General features: G+C 56.6%; 1 protein-coding gene across 1 annotated transcript in view; it reads left to right on the top strand.

Annotated features, from left to right (window-relative positions):
* The window catches only part of Gsg1l (GSG1-like), a 53,093-nt gene extending 38,785 nt beyond the window's left edge, over window positions 1-14,308 (top strand). Inside the window, exons 3-6 of the mRNA XM_013011495.1 lie at window positions 772-883; window positions 6,624-6,791; window positions 9,202-9,272; window positions 14,211-14,308. Coding sequence (XP_012866949.1) covers window positions 772-883; window positions 6,624-6,791; window positions 9,202-9,272; window positions 14,211-14,308 — 449 coding nt within the window. The remainder of the gene's footprint in view (window positions 1-771; window positions 884-6,623; window positions 6,792-9,201; window positions 9,273-14,210) is intronic.
* Window positions 14,309-18,506: the final 4,198 nt, after the last annotated feature.

Here is an 18,506-nt window from a genome sequence, read left to right as displayed (position 1 = left end):
GGCAGGGCCCGGGGGGACAGGGGGTGCTCTGCCCAGGAGGGGGGGCGTGGCTTCTCCCTGGGGAGCCATTTTGAGGGACAGCACATGGGCAGAGATGGAGGCCACTAGTGTCCACTGTAAAGTGTAACGATTGAGACAGGGTAGCAGCTGGTCTGGGTGGCTCGTGCTTGTTAGAGCAGCAGATATTGATAGGGAGGCAGAGATTGGGAGGATTGAAAGTGGAGACCAGCTGGGGTAAAATGTTAGTGAGACCTCCTTCCCCCCACCCCGGCCATCTCAACAAAACCAACTGTCCTGGAGGTAATTTTACAGAATATTTTTCATGTACTCACACTGTGTGTGTGTATGTGTGTGTGCACACATGCGTGCCAGTCCTTGGGCTTGAACTCAGGGCCTGGACGTTGTCCCTGAGCTTTTTCACTCAAGGCTGGCACTCTGCCACTTGAGCCACCGCTCCATTTCCAGCTTTCTGGTGGATTCATTGGAGATAAGAAAGTCTCACCGACTTTCCCACTCCAGACTGGCCTCGAACCACCATCCTCTAGATCTTAGCCTCCTGAGCAGCTGGGATGGCAGGCGTGCAGGGGCAGGGGGCGTGGGGGGGGGAGGTCGGGGCTCTGTTATGCGTGCTGGGCCCGGGTAGCAGTCAAGCCATCCACGATCCACGGCTGTCCTGCTGGCCTCCCTCCCCTGGGGTCCCCCGGGGGGGGGCCTGGGTGGGGATGAGGCCTCTCCCGTCCCCTGACGCCCGCTCTGCTCCCCGCCCCGCAGGCCTGCTGGGAATGGTGGCCCACATGATGTACACCCAGGTGTTCCAGGTCACCGTGAGCCTCGGCCCCGAGGACTGGAGACCCCACTCCTGGGACTACGGGTGGTCCTTCTGGTGAGTGACCTGTGACCCACAAGGCAGAAGCGCCCCAAGGCATGCTGGGACACCCGTGTCCAACCCAGGTGTGGGCCGTTTGCTTATCCGCTAAGGGGTAAGCCCCGCTCCCACCCCACCCCAGGCCAAGGGCGGCAGCCTGGGCCTCCAGCCACCCCTGACCACCTGTTTTCAGGTGGCTGCATGTGTTTAGATGCACAAATATTGCATGCCATGTGTGATTGACATGTGTCAATCATACACGTGTCCCCGGTGCGCACGGCCCCGCCCACCGTTTGTATTATTTCTGGGCTGCTGTCGCAGCAAGTGTCCTGGAGACCCCTGGTCTCCACGGGTCACCCTCCAGCCCCGCCTCTGCCCTGAAGGCCAGCTCTGGAAGGTGGAGGTGGAAGCTGGTGAAGCCTAGCAGGTTCTGGAAGGTTCTGGAAGCAGGAGAGAGGATTCCCAACCTGGGAGGCTGGATGTAGGATGGCAGTACCTCGGGGTGGAATGTGCCCAGGGAAGATGCCAGGATTCCCTTCGGCTTGGGAAAACTCCACGTCCATGAGCCCATGAGACTCGTGGGCTCCATGGTGGGCGCTGGGGCCACTAGGCCTGAGCTCCTTTCTCCTGGGCCTCCGTGTCTGAGCCTCCCTCCCTCCTGCTGGTGAGGAAACACCCCGACAGAGGCTGCATGCAGCCCAGTACAGAGCGCCCAGGACTCCTCTCCGTCCATTCATTCACCCAGGGCTCACTGCAGCTAGACAGTGCGGGGAACTTCCCGACCTGGCTCTCAGCCAGGATCCCCTCTGAAGCTAGGAATCAGACAAAAGCTCTCGAACAGAGAATACTGCTGGGCAAGCTCACGCAACCCCGGCCTCAGGCCCCGCTGGATCCGGGAGATCTGCGGAACGGATCTGAAACTCAGCCACTCTGTCTCTTTCCAGTCTCTGTTCTCTTTGTGGTGGTTCTGTCATGGCTTTATTATGAAGCAGAGCGGCTCTAGATTTGTCTCTTACAAAGAAAAGCAGTACAACCGGCCAGGCAGACGAGGGTTTCCTCCTCAATACTCCCAGCAAAAATCGTGGTTGGGGTTTTGATTGGCTTCAGTCACGTGATACCCTGGGAGCCAATGAGGCCCCGGCAGCAGAGGTACGGACTGTCCGGCTTACGAGTCTGACTTATGTGGTCCAGAGGCCCGCCCCTCCCCTCCAAGTTGAATACAGAAAGAAGAAGATCCCTCCCCATCCCCCCCCCGCCCCCTGTGGATGCCAGTGGAGGTGGAGGAGTGTCTGTTACCACACAAAAGAGTGCTTGAAGACCACGATCACAAAGGTCCGTGACACAGGCTGCCTGCGTCTGTGTCCTGGCCCCCTGGCTGGCCACCATTTGCCCATCGGGTCATTGGACATGTTGATGGGGCCTGACCTCCACGATGTCCATTCTGTGGCCTGATGGTGTTGTCCCACAAGGGGGTGAGGGGGTTAAGCCAGCCTTGCCTGGAAGGACGGCGTCAGGGGTGGCCTTTTGGCCTCTGTGACAAAGAAGAGGCAGGAAGGATGGATTGGGGCTCACGATTTCGGTCTATGGTCTGCCAGCTCCTTTGCTTTCGGGGCCCTGGCGAGACAGCGTCATCATGGCGGAAGGCCTGGTAGAGGAGAGCTGCTCACCTCCTGGCAGCCAGGAAGCAGAGAGTCGGGGGGGACCCAGGGAAACCATCTGGAGCACACCGCAGGTACCGCCCCAAAGTGAATCTGTGAAGGGATTAACCCACAGATTAGGCCAGAGGCCTCAGGATCCAGTTTCCTCTCAATGGATGGATCTCTCGGCCTTCTACGCTTCCCTCCCACTTGGCTTCACCCCTGGGATTTCCTTAAAGAGACTTTGACCCATGAACAGCAGTCCTGATGCTCTAAGTAGAACAATCCCAGGGAAAGCATCTCTGGCTCCAGCTTCTCTGTCCATCTTCCCTGCCACCCCCAAGGGCCTTCCTTCCTTCCTTCCCAAGACTTTGATCTCGGGAGGTTGTTCATCCTGAGCCCCTGATGGTGTCCCAGGAAGGGAGCTCACGTTCCAGGCTGAGCAGGTGTGAAGGTCTTGCCCTCACTGATCTCTGACTATGCCACAGATAATAGTAGGCTCCAGGTCGACTCTTCCTGGTAGTCTGGAGACCTCACACAAGCCACCTGTGGTGTCAGAGGTGGGATTCGAACCCAGGTGGTGCAGCCCGGCCTGCTGCTCTCCAACACAAACACCAGCTTTTCTTACCTCCCCTCTGCTGATGGGGGTTTTAATCCACGCGTGGATCCGTGTGATCTCAGAGAGGTTTGGTCACTTGCCCTGGGCCACACAGCACAAAGCGGCAGCACTCGGGTTCATCTCTGTCCGCTGTCTCCCCTCGGAGGCTGCTGAGGTCCCCTGAGGACCTTCCCTCTTCTGGAAGCCGAGACCTCCTGCCCTGTCCCCAGCAGCCCCCAGCTCCATCACTTAGAAAAGGCCGGGTCGTGATGGCTGCTTCTTTCTCGCTGTCACCCAGACTCACAAGATGGATCGGGCCCATTTCCCATCTCTCACATTTGGGGCATCGCCAGGGCTGGGCCTTGTCATCTTTCTTGTTTAATAGATGTGAGGCCATCTGTCACAATGGTCACCCCAGAGCCCCTCTAGCCCACCCAGGCATGGAGCGGGGACAGAGCCGGCCTGTCTCCAGGCCCAGTAGGAAGACCTGGGCTGGGGGGAGAGGGGGGGGGTCAGGGGACTCTGGGTGTTTTAAGGGGGGGCTTTGGGGGCTCTGGGGGAGCTTGAGAGGCTTTTGGTGACCAGAGCTCGCAGCATAGAGGCCTCTGTGTTGTTTGGCTGCATTCTACCCAATGATGGCCGTGGAGAAACCACAGCCCCAGTAGCATGGCTCCGTGGGGCTCTTCAGTGACGACACCCAAGACCGGTATCCGCCCTCCAGCTCCCCCAGACCCCGCCACCCCCCTGTGCCTCTCAGATTCCCACATCTCCGCCCCGGTAACAGCCCCAGATTTGATCCAGGACCTTCGGCCATTTTGAGCTTTCTCAGGATGGAGAAAGATAGAAAATGGGCTCCTCAGACTCTGACACACACACACACACACACACACACACACACATATGCACAATAACCCCATCCTGAGCAGACTGGGGACAGGGGCTATCACGGGAGCTGGAGACTGTGAGAATTACAAGGGCTGGGCATGGTAGTGCACGCCTGTAATCCCAACCCTCGGGAGGAAGAGGCAGGAGGAGGCAAGTCTGAGGCCAGTCTGGGTGACACAGTGAGGACCTGCCAGCACAAAAGCACCAGAGGACGAGTGCTAGGGTCTGGGAGTCTGACTCAGTTTCCACAGCCCAGAGAAGAGCAAGTTGGGCCGAGTGCTAGGAGCTTCTCTGTCCTGTCCTGGTGGTGCGTCTCTGTACCTGGTACCCTTAGAGACAAGAAATATGACACCTTGCTGCCACCCTCCCTTGCTCTTCCGATTGAGATGCCTGCCCTCTCCGTGGGCATTTGGGTAGCTGAGCCCCGGCCTTCCGAATGGAATGGAGAGATGTGCTGGGCTCACTGGCCAGCAGAAAGCTTGCTCCTCCTCCTGTCCCCTGAGCCATGGGCCAGCGCCAGGCCTGTGGGTCCGTGGGCTCCGAAGGTGGCCTGGGACGGGTATTTGCGCCCTTGCTCCGTCCCGAACCTGCAGTGGCTGCAGTCTCCCTCCGAGATGTTATAAGCGACCTCCCACAGCGCCAGGCAGGAGTCCCTCGCGAAGTGCTGTCCCAGTGTCCGCAGCTCTGTCTCCCACACCCTCCCCTCCTCTGCATCTCCCCGGGGACAGGGGACCATGACAGCTGCCCCACTCCTGAGAACCAGGCCAGTCACGCACATGCCTCACGCAGCACCAGCTCGGAAACACAAGCTGCAGATGACCCAGAAGCTGCTCCAGCCTCTGAGTTCCCAGACCGCACCCACCGCCCTGGGGACCTGGGGGTGGGAGAGGAGGCCGGGAACAGGACAGTGCTTCATAGCTGATATTAATCAACGAATTAATTAATTCATGCCTATCCTGAAGCTTAACCTCAGGGCCCGGGCACTGTCGCTGAGCAATATCGTTATTGTTGTTTGCTTAAGACGGGTGCTCTACCAAGCGAGCCATAGCTCCACTTCTGCTTCGAGGTGGTTAATTGGGGAGATCAGAGTCTCGCAAGACGTCAGTGCCCAGTGGTATGGAGAGCACCCGTCTGGTGCCAGTGGAGGCCGCTGGGGAGGAGTCATGGTGCATTCTGCCCCTCTCAGCCAGGACTGTGTTGACAGAGGCCCAGTGTGGAGAGCCACGTCTCACACCCCTGCCCAGAGCTCATGGCCAGGGGAGGGTGGAGGGGGGGCGGGGGGGGCAGACCTGGGCATCCACCCCTGGCTGGGAGGAACCAGCGGGCAGCCCCTCCCCTTTTCTCATCGGCATGAAAGGCAGCTGAATCCCCAAGGTTTAAACGAGGTCCATAATCTCATTAAAAAAAAAAAAGTACCCCGACTATCACAGTTGCAAGCGAAATCACTTACCGTTTGAAATAATAAGGGCTAGGAAGCGTCGATATAGAAAATCAATCAATCCCTTCCACACCACAGCCAGGGGGCTCGGCCCCAGCGCGGAAGGCTCGTTTGGTATTTGAAAACCAGGCATCGTCCATCCACCATATCCACACACTGAGGGGAAATCAGACGCTCCAGTGATGGAGGGAAAAATGCATGGCACAATTAGATGTCTATGCGTGGCGGGAAAGGCTTAGGGAATTTGAGCTCCCTGCTCCAACTCCGTGAGGAGTTGGTAGGAGCCCCTATTGGCTGCCACCGCACGGACAGACGGGGTGTTTGGTCTCCAGTGCTGAGATGTTCTCCATAGTACAATAAAGCACACGCGTGCACGCGCGCGCACACACACACACACAGAAATAAAATCTGATAGATGATGAGATTGTCCATGTAGAAAAACCCACAGAGCCGGGTTACCTGTAGCTCACACCTGTCCCACTAGCTAGTCAAGGAGGCTGAGATCTGAGGCGTGCACTTCGAAGCCGGTCCTGGCAGAAAAGTCTGGGAGACTCTTAGGTGTGCTAAGCCACCAAAAAGGCTGGAAGTGGAGCTGTGGTTCAAGAGGTAGAGCCCCAGCCTGGAGCAAAGAAAGAAAAGCTCGGGGACACCACTCGGGCCCTAAGTGTAACCTTGGGACCTGCACCAAGAAAAACAAAAGACAGACCTAAAAACCATGCCTGGGAGGTTGGATGAGCTACCCCATTTCTGGTACACCGTCCTGCCCAGAGTGATCGGCTTGGACGTCATTTCTAGAATGGAAGCGTGGCCCACAGCCAGGCAAAGCAGCTTTACCTCCCAGGGGTAGAACTGGCCATGCAAGTCAGGCAAGGGACAGCGGGCTGATCTCTGTGGCCAGATGTCCAACCTATGTAATGGCGCAGGGTCACTGTATCCTTGAACATCATGGTGACACCTAGAGCTGGCCTTTGTCCTGCTCCATCATCAACCGCACCTGTGACTCTCCAGAGTCTCCCCCCCCCACTTCCTGCAGCCTCCTGGCTCCCTGGCTTTGCATGCTCCGTTCCCTTCTCCTGGGGGCGGAGCCTGGGCATGGCTGGCAGGGCAGGGGGCGTGGTCTGGAAGCTCCCCACCCTGGCCAGTCCTCACTGGAGCGTCCCTGTCCTGCTCTCCTCTCTCTCGCTCTCTCTCTCTCTCCAGCCTGGCCTGGGGTTCCTTCACCTGCTGCATGGCGGCCTCTGTCACCACGCTCAACTCCTACACCAAGACCGTCATTGAGTTCCGGCACAAGCGCAAGGTCTTCGAGCAAGGCTACCGGGAAGAGCCCACCTTCATGGATCCGGAGGCCATCAAGTACTTTCGGGAGAGGTCAGTGCGGGCCGCTGGGCTGGCCCTGTCCACCCCCCCCGAGGGTGGAGCTGGAGGCGTGGCCATTCCCAAATGAGCCAACCCTCAGTGGTAGAGCGCTTGCCTAGCATGCAGGAGGCCCTGGGTTTGATTCCTCAGTACCACATACACAGACAAAGCTGGAAGTGGCGCTGTGGCTCAAGTGGTAGAGTAAAAGAAGCTCAGGAACAATGCCCCAGGCCCTGAGTTCAAGCCCCAGGACTGGCAAAAAAAAAACAAAAACAACAACCAAAGGAGCGATCCAACACAGGCTTTCGGGGAGCCCATGCGGCCTTCCTTCCTTTCTCAGTCTTTCCTGAGAACACCTCCCAAGGAAACCACCGGTCCTCCATCCCTCCCTCCCTCCCTCTCAGCCTCTCCTTTACTTCCTCTCTCCCTCCTTTCTTCATTCCTCCCTCCCCTCCATTCTTCCTTTCTTCCTTCCTCCTTCCCTCCCTTTCTCTCTCTCCACCCCCTCTTTCTCCCTCCCTCCCTCCCTCCATCCATTCTATTTTAGTTTATTACATTTTTTCTCGGCAAAGCAGTACTGTGGATGGAACTCAGTGCTCTGATGAGCATGTGCTCTACCATACCCATGTCCCTAACACCTGCCATTTCTAAGGCAGGCTGGAGGCTGGAGGCTGGAGGGCGGAGGCTGGAGGCTGTGCAGTCAGCCTTGCTGGCTTATGCCCTACATTTGGCACAAACTACTATTCTCTCCCCTTCCCTCCCCTCCCCTCCCCTCCCCTCCCCTGCTCCCTCCCCTCCCCTCCCCTCCCCTCCCCCCCTTCCCCTCACACAGGGACACTCTGCCTGGCCTCCCCCAGCCTCCGGCTCTGCACTAGGGGGACGGATGGGAAGGTGGAGAACAGGATGAGAGAAAGGCGGGAAGTCAGGGAGGGTGGAGAACGTGAGACGCCATGCCCAGTCCTGGACAGAGCTGGGGACCGGGTTAGAAGTGAGACCGGAGGAAAGAGAGGTCTCAGGCTGCAGCAAAGCAGACAATGAGGAAGAAAGAGACAGAGGGAAGGTTCCAGATGTATGCCCGTGGCAGCTGATGCTCCTCAGCGTCCGCTGGGAGCCTACAGCTGGAGTGGGTGTTCCTCTAGGGCACAGGATTGTGACGCTGGACGGGGCCTCTGGGATTCGCATAAGTGACAAACAAATGCCAGCAGATGGGATGCTCCATTGCCCGGCCCAGATGCCTGCCCTGAATTTAAGCCCCAGAGCCAGAACTATCTACCCCCCAAAAAAAACACCCCAAATATTAAGCCGCTACGAAAAGCCTATCACCCTCAAAACAGAAAGTAAGGTTATGTATAAGGAAGGCTCTAGATCTGATTCCTTACCTTTTGTCCTACTGAATAAACCACATGGACAGTTGGACCTATATTCTCCTCACTATTTCCCTGTGCAGATCGGTGTGTAATCTGGGAAAGCAAGTGAACTTTTGTGATGCACGCCTGGTTTGTGATGCACAGAGTTGGTGAACCACACAATTATTGGCTGGCAACTGGGGGTCTTCTTTTCTGTGAGAACAGTAGGCTTGCCTCTCTAGTCTGCCCCAGTTTTCCCAAGCATTGCATAAAAAAATACGAAGGTAAAAGATCCTCTCACCAAGAGGTGTAAGTGTCCTTTGTAAAATGTTTCCTCCCAAAGCGAGGCCCCAATCTCTGTCAGCTCAGCCTCATTCTCAAACACGTGCTTGAATTGTGTGTGTGTGTGTGTGTGTGTGCGCGCGCACGCCAGTCCTGGGGCATGAACTTGGGTCTGGGTGCTATTCCCTGAGCTTCTTTGGCTCAAGGCTTGTGTTCTACCACTTTGAACCACAACTGTTTTCTGGTGGTTAATTGGAGGTAAGAGTCTCATGGACTTTCTTGCTTGGGCTAGTTTTGAATTGTGATCCTCAGATCTCAGCCTCCTTAGTAGCTAGGATGACAGCTGTGAGCCATCGGTACCTGGATGGATTTTTGTTTTTGTTGGTTTATATTAGTTACATAGTGGGGATTTCATTGTTATATTTCTACATGTTTATTTTGTATTCCAACACCCATCCCACCTTTATATCTTTCCTTTTTTTTTTTTGATTGTGGGGCTTGAACTCGGGGCCTGGCCTCTGTCCCGGAGCATTTTTGCTGAAGGCTAGCATTCTACCACTTTGAGACACAGCACCATTTCTGGTTCTCTGGTCATTAGAGATCAGAGTCCCATGGATTTTTCTGCCCGGGCTGGCTTTGAACCACAATCCTCAGATCTCAGCCTCCTGAGTAGCTGGGATGACAGGCATGAGCCACCAGTGCCTGATTTCCTCCTTCCTTCCTTCCTTCCTTCCCTCCCTCCCTCCCTCCCTCCCTCCCTCCCTCCCTTCATTCATCTCTTCCTCTCTTCCCAGGATGGAGAAGGGCGATGGGAGTGAAGAGGAGGACTTCCGCTTAGACTGTCGCCACCAGGGCTATTCAACTCGTAAGTACCCAGCTGCCAATCCTCGGGATCCCTCCCCCTGCACCTCTGCTCACCAGCGATCCTCAGGGTCCCCACCCCACCTCTGTTTGGTGAAACTGAGGCTGGGGTCTCAGCATAGTGACTGAAACCCCAAGCTGCAGCTGTCACATCAGGCGGGATGCAGAGACAGAGGGAGAGCAGGGAGCTGTAAAGACCTGTGGGGAGTCACAGCCTGGGGGTCTGCCTCAGAGAGAGACAGACAGACAGACAGAGAGACAGAGAGACAGAGAGAGAGTAGCCTGAGTGGAGGGAATTCATCAAGTCAAGGGTGCCCCAGACCCTGAATTCAAGCGCGCGCGCGCGCGCACACACACACACACACACACACACACGCAGAATAAATGGGGTTAAGAAGCAAAGCTATGCCCATGGATGGGCGGCAGGCTGCTGGTGGCGTGGCAGCATGAGCCAAGCCTTCCTGTGCGGTGTGAGCTCCGCGTTCTGAGCATGCTCAGTTTTTCCTCCTGGTGTCCCGGGGGCCACATGCCCCAGATCCCTACGTGCCGCCCCTGCTGTCGCCTCCGCCCCCGTGTGCCCATTGCTTGTGCCTGTGTGACCGGAGAACAGGGCGACCCTGGCAAGTTCCCACTCCACCCAATGGCCGGAGTCATCAAAGCGGCTGCCTGGCACCCGTGGCTCACGCCTGTCATCCCGAGCTGCTCAGAAGGCTGAGATCTGAGGATCCGTGGCTCATACTCAGCCCCGGTGGGCAAGCCTGCGAGACTCTATCTCCAGTTAATTAACCCCCTCCCCCCAAAAGAGCCAGAAGAGGACATGGAGAGAGGCCCGTGATCAGAACAAGCCTGGATGGGGGCCGGGGCAGGCGGGAGGGGAGGAGGCAGGGCCAGGGGAAGGCGGGGCCTCGGCAGCTCAGGCCTCTTGCAGCCGGCAGGTTCCCTGCCCAGACCATATTTTAGAGCTTCGGGGGCTGAGTTTTACAAGCCCGGCTTGCTGGCAGGAGGCTGAGAGACTTGAGAAGAGGGGCTGGCTTTTCGTGCAAGGAGGGAAACTGAGGCTCTGAAGGCCACCAACTTTGCTGCGATCTCCTATTCTCTGGATGATGTTCGGATCTGATGGTCCGCTCTAGGCCTTGACTCTTCTCCCTCCCCCACCCCCCAACAGCTGGAGCCCTCAAGCCCATCTTTCCCTGGGGCCACCTGCTCTTCTCCCTGCCCCGGTGCTGGCCTGCTACATCTCTCCATGCGTGGCTCATTTTGTCCCATTGATGGGAGCTGTCACCCATCTATACCAGTCTAATTGCCCATCATGGCCTCATCCTTCCTTCCTCCCTCCCTCCCTGCCTCCCTCTCCTTCCTTCCTTCCTTCCTTCCTTCCTTCCTTCCTTCTTCCCTCCCTTAGCCTTCCTTAGTACAGTCATGAGCCATCATATCCCACTTATTTATCGAGATGAAGTCTCGCTAACTGGCCTTGAACCACAACCCTCCTAATTTCCACCTCCCGCAGGGCTGGGATTACAAGCGTGAGCCACCCACCTTGCTCAGCTCACACATTCTCTTCTTTCCAATTTTGTCCCTGTCGGAGACTCTCGTCTGTATTTCTGTGTGGTTCCTATTTGTCTGCCCGGCTCCGTTTCCCATCCACCCACCCTGCGTCCTGTGGTCTCCTGTGTGTCTCCTGGGGGCCAGCGTGGCACACAGTACAAGTCCAGTGCTTGTCTGAGTCACTACCCCTGTCCCCCATCCCCGCTACCATGTCTGTATAAGCCGTGGCATCGATGCTCCATCCTCAGAAAACGGGCCCCGACATTGTTGCTGCTCACTCTGGGTTTCTGTGGCTTATTCTCATGGACGAATGAGTTGGTTTCCGAACTAGCTGGTGCCACCAGCTAGCTGGGGGACACGTGGAAGGTGGCATCCGATGGCGCTCGGAGCAGGCCTGCCCTTCCGTGTCCAGGCGGCTGAACCCCACAGACCATCCTGGCTGTCTGCGTTCCTCAGTGCTGGACTCTTGCCGGCCGGGCCTGGCCAGGCACAGAGGCGGCTTCTGGGAGTTTCTGGAAGCTTCCGTCTAGACGGGTCTCAACCACTGCGGCCTTGGGTGCAGCAGAGGAAATTTCACGGCTGAGCCCACAGCAACTTGGCATTTTTATTAGATGGGAATCAGATCCAATCGGGGGGCGCCTCAAGTCCCTTCCTTTATTAACACGGAAGCAGAGCGTATTTGTGGAATAAATATCAGTGGGGCAGCATCTTGTACCCAGGCATGGGGTGGGTGGGTGGGGGAGCGGGTGTTGGTGTGGAGACCACACAGAACTGGGCGGTGGGGCAGCCAATGGCCACCTGCCATCACGGCACCTGCTGAAATGCGGTTTCCCCACCGGGTCCATCGGCCTCCCATCGGCCCTCTGCATGGGTTGGGGCTGGGGATGGTGTCCGGTTACCCTGTGCAAAGACAGGAACTCCTGAGGTGCGGGTGAAGCTGGCTGCTTTTACACTGAGCACCAGCACCCGGCACCGAGCACCCAGCACCCGGCACCGAGCACCCAGCACCCAGCACCGATGCAACCCCAGGCCCCACCCGCAGCCCAGCACACTCTGCTTTCCAGTTGTCCTTGTGGCTCATCTTCCCCGCACAGCCTGCTGGGCTTCTCACACCTCTTAAAAGGTTCACAGGCTGGCCAAGAGTCTGCTTCATCCACCAGTCCCTTCTGCCTGAGCCACGCGGCGCATGCGCCCTGGGGCAGCAGCCAGTGTCTCCCAGTCCAGCCCAGTGAAGGCAGCCCGGCCCCAGCAGGTGACCCCATTGCTGCCCGGAGGCTGCAGCCCCACACCCCACCTCCACCCAGGCTTCTCAGGGGATTTGACTTGCACAAGGTTCTGCAAAGGGCTTGAACTCGGGGCCTTACGCTTGCTACACAGGCGCGCTACCATGTGAGCCACAGCCCAGCCCTCGCTTGCCCTGTCGTTCTTTCCTTCTTATTGGCTTTGCCAGGGGGTGGAAATGATTTCCTGCGGGCCTGGGCTGCCTGCAAGCAACACACCACTTGGTTTGCCAAAGATCCAAAAGATACATTTCTTTTTTAAAACTTTTTTTGCCGTCATTTTGGAGCCAGAGGTTTTATTTTGAAATGTGCATCCTCAGCTTCTCTGAATATTTTGGGAGATCTGAACCCAACATACACACGCACGCGCGCGCACGCACACACACACACACACACACACACTTGGCTGGAGGGAGGGGATGGCCTCCCTCTCTTCTTTCTGCACACACAGGTAGTTCCCTTGGACCCACAGCCTCTTTTGAGCTGGGATCTGGAGTCCTCTGCATCCGGCTCTTCATCCAGTTGTCACCAGCTTATTCCCACAGCAAAGGCATGGGCGGGAGGCTCTGCTGAGCTGCGCAGGCCCCGAGCCCCTCTTGGAGACCAGAGGAAGAGAAGAGAGTCCCAGCCTCAGTGAGGGAGTCTGGAGCCAAGGGACAAGAAGCTCAATTTTAACTCAAGCAAGGACAAGGGAGCTGGGCTTTTCTTTCCCTGAAAAATGAAACAAAAATAAACAACACACACACACACACACACACACACACACACACACACACACACACCATGTACATGGGGTGCCGTGGCTCACGCCTATATTCTTAGCTATTCGGGAGGCTGAATAGCTCTGAGGTTTGTGGGTCCAAGCCAGCTGGAAAGTCTTATCTCCAATGGTCCACCAAAAAGCCAGAAGTGGAGCTGTGGCTCAAGTGTAGAGTGCCAGACTTACTTGAAAGAAAAATCTAGGGACCAGCACCCAGGTCCTGAGTACTGCTGTCCATACCCAAAATAAAGCATATTCATTTTCCCGGTTCCCATATAGGAACCAGGTTCAGCCAGCCATGGGCGCTGTGTGTGACCATCTCTAAATAATCATAGAGAAAACAAGCAAAGCTTTTCACAGCATCAAATATTTGCTTCTCTATTTGGAAAAAAAATCAAGACAACAAACAAACCCAAACACCGTTATCTTGGCAGAAACATTTCCAAATGACAACTGTTTTAGTCTTTGAGGCCAGAAACAGCCATTCCCCCCCCCCCCCGCCAAGGCCAGATAATTCCAGAACATTTGCAAAGTGCTCTTTTTCTTTATTTAAAGGGTAAACCTGGCACCACTGACTCAAGCCTGTAATCCTAGCTAGTTCAAAGCCAGCCCATAAAGCTTTTTCTTTTGCCTGTCCTGGCACTTGAACTCAGGGCCTGGGCACTGTCCCTGAGCCTCTTTGTGCACAAGGCTAGCACTCTACCACTTGAGCCACAACAACACTTCCGGCTCTTTATTGGAGATAAGAGTCTCACAGATTTTTCTACCTGGGCAGGCTTCAAAACCACGATCCTCAGATCTCAACCTCCTGGTGTGAGCCACCAGTGCCCAGCTCCATGAGACTCTCATTTCCAATTAACCACCAGAAAACTGGAAGTGATGTGGTGGCTCAAAGTGGTAGAGAGCTAGCCTGGAGCAACACACACACACACACACACACACACACACACACACACACACAGCCATCTCCATCCTCCCTGCCTCTCCAGCCATTGTTTCTGACCAAGAGGTTTGGGAAATGGTGGTACAGTGGCAGCAGTGAGCCCTCTGTCCTTAGAGGTAATCAAGCCAGAGCTTGACTTTGCCAGGGATCTGTGGCTCAGCGGGTTCTCTGCAGGTGTACGTGCGGTCAGGGCAGACGGACGCAGAGGTGGACGGTTGGGAGGGTGGCTGGTGGGTGAACAGGAGGGTGTGGCTGGGTCAGGGGGAGGCTGGACAGGTACACTGGTGGGCAGGCGTGGGGAGGGGAGGAGATCGGCAGCCGTGGCCAGGTGGCATGGACGGCAGCGATCTGTGGAGCGTGCAAGGCAGGAGGTAGGTGGAGGGGACTTTCAGCCCTGGCCCTTGTCTCTTGCAGGACACCAGGCTCACATGGCTGGCTCCTGGCCCCGGAGCTCTGCCCAGGAGGCGCCCGAGCTGAGCCGCCAGTGCTGGGTGCTGGGGCACTGGGTGTGAGGAGCCTGCCAGGCCCACGTGCCCGCCGTCGTGGCTGCTACCGCCCTTCCCGTCACGCCGGTCATCCGGGGCTCTGGGCACCTTGACCACGTCCTGTGGACTCAGCCCATCGCCTAGGAGATGCCAGGCTCGGCCTGCTGCCACCTGCCACTGCCTGGGTCCCCGGGGCCCTGAGCTGGACAAGGGGACACACAGGCTCAGAGAGGCCCGGGGGGCCGCAGCCTGAAATCCTGCCGTCACCGGCAGACACCTGTGGGGGTACAGCCTGGATGCTAAGAAGAGACATGGACGCTGGCCGCCAAAGGCTGGGCACCCGTCACTGGCCAGGGGGCTGATGGGGGACCCAGGGGGCAGGACCCTGTGGGGACAGGGGGGTTCCTGAAGGAGGGGCAGCAGCTGGCACTGCGGGGAGGGGATCACACACAGCAGGCACACAGTAGAGACTCAATAAATGCTTGTTGAACCTGTTTTCTTGCTGTGTCCAGCCCCATTGCTCTCCAGGACACAGGTGACGGCCCAGAGTTGATGTTCAAGGGTGGACAGAGAGAGGGGGCACAGGCGAGTCAGAATGAGATGGACACAGGCAGACAGGTCTGACCGATCCCAGAGGATGGGCGAGAGGCAGGCCCAGCCTGGGTTCTGAGTGGACAGAGGAGAGAGCCACATTCCTCCCGTTAGTCACCCTGTGCTGAGGGCCACCTGTCCATGCCAGGCCCAGACGCCCTGAGCAAGTGATCTCCGCTGTAAGATGACGCCACGTAGGAAAACGGGGACCGAGGAACCTGTGAGGAGTGTGGGCTGCTGTTGGCAAAGCCATGGAACCAGGACTCCAGTCTGCAAGACCAGCCTCCAGGATGCCCCTACCCCTCCTAGAAGTTCTAGGGACTCAGCCAGAGCACATGCTGCTCCTTCACCCATCCATCCATGTATCCCCTATCATCCATCCTCCATCTATCCACCCACCCTTCCACCCACCATCCATCCATATACCCACCCACCCTTCCATCCATCCATCCACCCATCCATCCACCCACCCATCCATCCATCCATCCACCCATCCATCCACCCACCCATCCATCCATCCATCCACCCATCCATCCACCCATCCATCCATTCATCTATCTACCCATCCATCCATTCATCTATCTACCTATCTACCCACCCATCCACCACCCATCAATCCATCCATTATCCACCCATCCATCCATCCACTCACCCACCCATCCATCCATCCATCCATCTACCCATCCATTCATCCACCCATCCATCTACCATCCATCTACCCACCCATCCACCAATCCATCCATCCACCCACCCCCATCCATCCATCCATTTATCCATCCATCCATTCATCTATCTACCCATCCACCCACCTACCCATTCATCCATCTATCCACCCATCCACCTACCCATCAATCATTCCATCATCCCCCCATGCATCCACCCACCCATCCATCCATCCATCTACCCATCCATTCATCCATCCATCCACCCACCCATCCACCAATCCATCTATGCACCCATCCATCCATTCATCCACCTATCCATCCATCCACCCACCCACCCATTCATCCATCTGTCTACCCATCCACCCATCCATCCACCTATCCATCCCCTCATTCATCCATCCATCTACTCATCCATTTACTCACCCATATGCCACCCATCCATCTATAATCCATTCACCACTCATCCATCCATCCATCCATCCATCCATCTATCCATCTAGTGTTTCCATTGGTGTTATCCACCACATCCTTTGTGCCTGTCTAAGGCCAGCTCTTCAGACAGATATGGAAACTTCGAGGGTAGATGGGCAGAGCAGATGACAAGAGCAATGCTCACCGCACAGTGTGCAATGTGCTGTGGTGCTCAGCGCCAGGGCTGGCCAGGGTTCAGATGCCACCTTCTCTGCTTGGAACGGAGGCATGCACTTCTGCTTCCTCTTCTTAACCCTGCTTCTGAAAGACTGAGGGGGGGGGGTGGCGGAGGGGAGGGGAGTAAATCACAGAAAACCAGGGCGCCAGGAGGTGGTCTGCAGACAGCTCCCGGCAGCAGCCGGGCCTGAGCAAGGTATGGCGAGGAGAGGCTCCTTCAGGTAACGATCAAGCCATTCGAGGTGCTGGGATCCGGGTTCCAGTGTGGGAAGACAGGATATTCTAGGACTTGAAAATGGTCCAGACATGGGCAGTCCCCCTGCGGAGATCTCTGGAGCCAGGCAAGGGGGGGGGGCTGGAAGCCATGTGAGGGGGTGGCTTGTCCTGGAGATGACTGGATACTTGCGGGGTACATTCTAGAAAACCCCTGCCGTTCTGGGCTGGGGGCAGATGTGGGAGACGCGCCTCCCTTGTGGTCCTTGTCAGGAAGTGAGAGGAGAGGGGTGTGGCTTAAGATTGGTAGCCCTGGGGGTAGTACCAGGGGAGACTCAGAAGCCCGGAGGGAGGGACAAGGGGGGGGGTTGGGAGAGACTGACGTGGGGGGGATGGGAAGATGAGGCTTTCGGGGACACCTGGAGGAGGTGTGTACGGGTTCACTCCATGCATGCACTCATGATTTCAGAGAGCAATGTGGCTGCTCATCTTGCATTAGTTCAGTAGGCGCGGAGGATCTCCTGTGGGGGGTGGTGATGGGGCTGGGAGGAGTCCTGGGGTCCAGGTTCAAAGGCCTTTGGCCTCCTTCCAGAAGGCTCCACCGTGTCCCCAGGCTGAGTAGGAACGGGTCGCACAGTGTCCCGCTGGGCCCCCCATCATCACCCCCAGGGTCCCTGCAAAGGTCACATGCGCGGGCACATTTTTAATTTGAGTCATGTTTATGCAAATGTGCATTAGAAGACAACCGTGTAATAGGCACACATGTGTGCGAACCCGGCGCTGTTGCTCAGGGTGAACCCAAATTGGCACTTCAGTAAAAAGAGCAAATTGGCTTTAAAGAACTGCACTGGAGCCAGGTGCCGGTGGCTCACACCTGTAATCCTAGCTACTCAGGAGGCTGAGATCTGAGGATCGAGGTTCAAAGCCAGCCTGGGCAGGAAAGACGGTAAGACTCTTATCTCCAATACCACTAGAAAACCAGAAGTGGAGCTGTGGCTCAAGTGGTAGAACAGTTGCCTTGAGCTGAAGAGTCTAGGGACAGCGCCCAGGCCCAGAGTTCAAGCCCCATGACAGAAAGAAAGAAAGAAAGAGAGAGAGAGGGGGGGGGAAGGGAGGGAGGGAGGAAGGGAGAAAAAGAAAGAAAGAAAGGGAGAAAGAGAGAGAGAGAGAGGGGGGAAGGGAGGGAGAGAAAGAAAGAAAGGAAGGGAGAAAGAGAAAAAGAAAGAAAGAAAGGAAAGAAAGAAAGAGAGAGGGGAAGGGAGGGAGGAAGGGAGAAAAAGAAAAAGAGAGAGAGAGAGGAAAAGAGGGAGGGAGGGAGAGAAAGAAAGAAAGAAAGGGAGAAAGAGAAAAAAAGAAAGAAAGGAAAGAAAGAAAGAGAGAGGGGGGAAGGGAGGGAGGGAGGGAGGGAGGAAGGGAGAAAAAGAAAGAAAGGAAATGAGAAAGAAAGAAAGAGAGAGGGGGGAAGGGAGGGAGGGAGGGAGGAAGGGAGAGAAAGAAAGAAAGGAAGGAAGGGAGAGAGAAAAAAAGGAAAGAAAGAAAAAGAGAGAGAGAGGGGAAGGGAGGGAGGGAGGGAGGGAGGAAGGGAGAAAAAGAAAGAAAGGAAGGGAGAAAGAGAGAAAAAGAAAGAAAGGAAAGAAAGAGAAAGAAAGGAAAGGAAAGAAAGAGAAAGAAAAGAAAGGCAGGCAGGCAGCAAGACGGCTGCTGGTTAGATCAAAAGGAGCACATTCTGGAGCAGCCGTCTGTCTGCCCCGGGGGGAGGGGGGCAGCCTGGGGCCCCTTCCTCTGTCCTACCATGGATCCCTGTGCCCAGCAGACCCGTCCTGTGGCGGGAGGCCCGGTGGGTGTCCGCGGGGGCCTCTTGATCCTGAGGCCCTCCTGGGGCCTGATCCACGGCCTTGTACCTCAGAGAAGCCCAGCTTCCCGCCGCGGGCTGGCCACCCCATGGGAACACCACAGCTGACCTTGTCCAAGGACACCCACAGCGGCCGACGTGGCAGGCGTAGGAGCCGGCATCCGTCTGGTCTCTGGGCTGTGTCAGCGCATGGGTGCATTGCCAGGCCTGGACATATACTCATGTCCTGCCCTCTGGTACTCGGCTGGTATGTGAC

Source organism: Dipodomys ordii, unplaced genomic scaffold, assembly GCF_000151885.1.
Source record: "Dipodomys ordii isolate 6190 unplaced genomic scaffold, Dord_2.0 Scaffold14, whole genome shotgun sequence".
NCBI classification, from domain to species: Eukaryota; Metazoa; Chordata; class Mammalia; order Rodentia; family Heteromyidae; genus Dipodomys; species Dipodomys ordii.
This window is presented reverse-complemented; position numbering and strand designations above follow the sequence as displayed.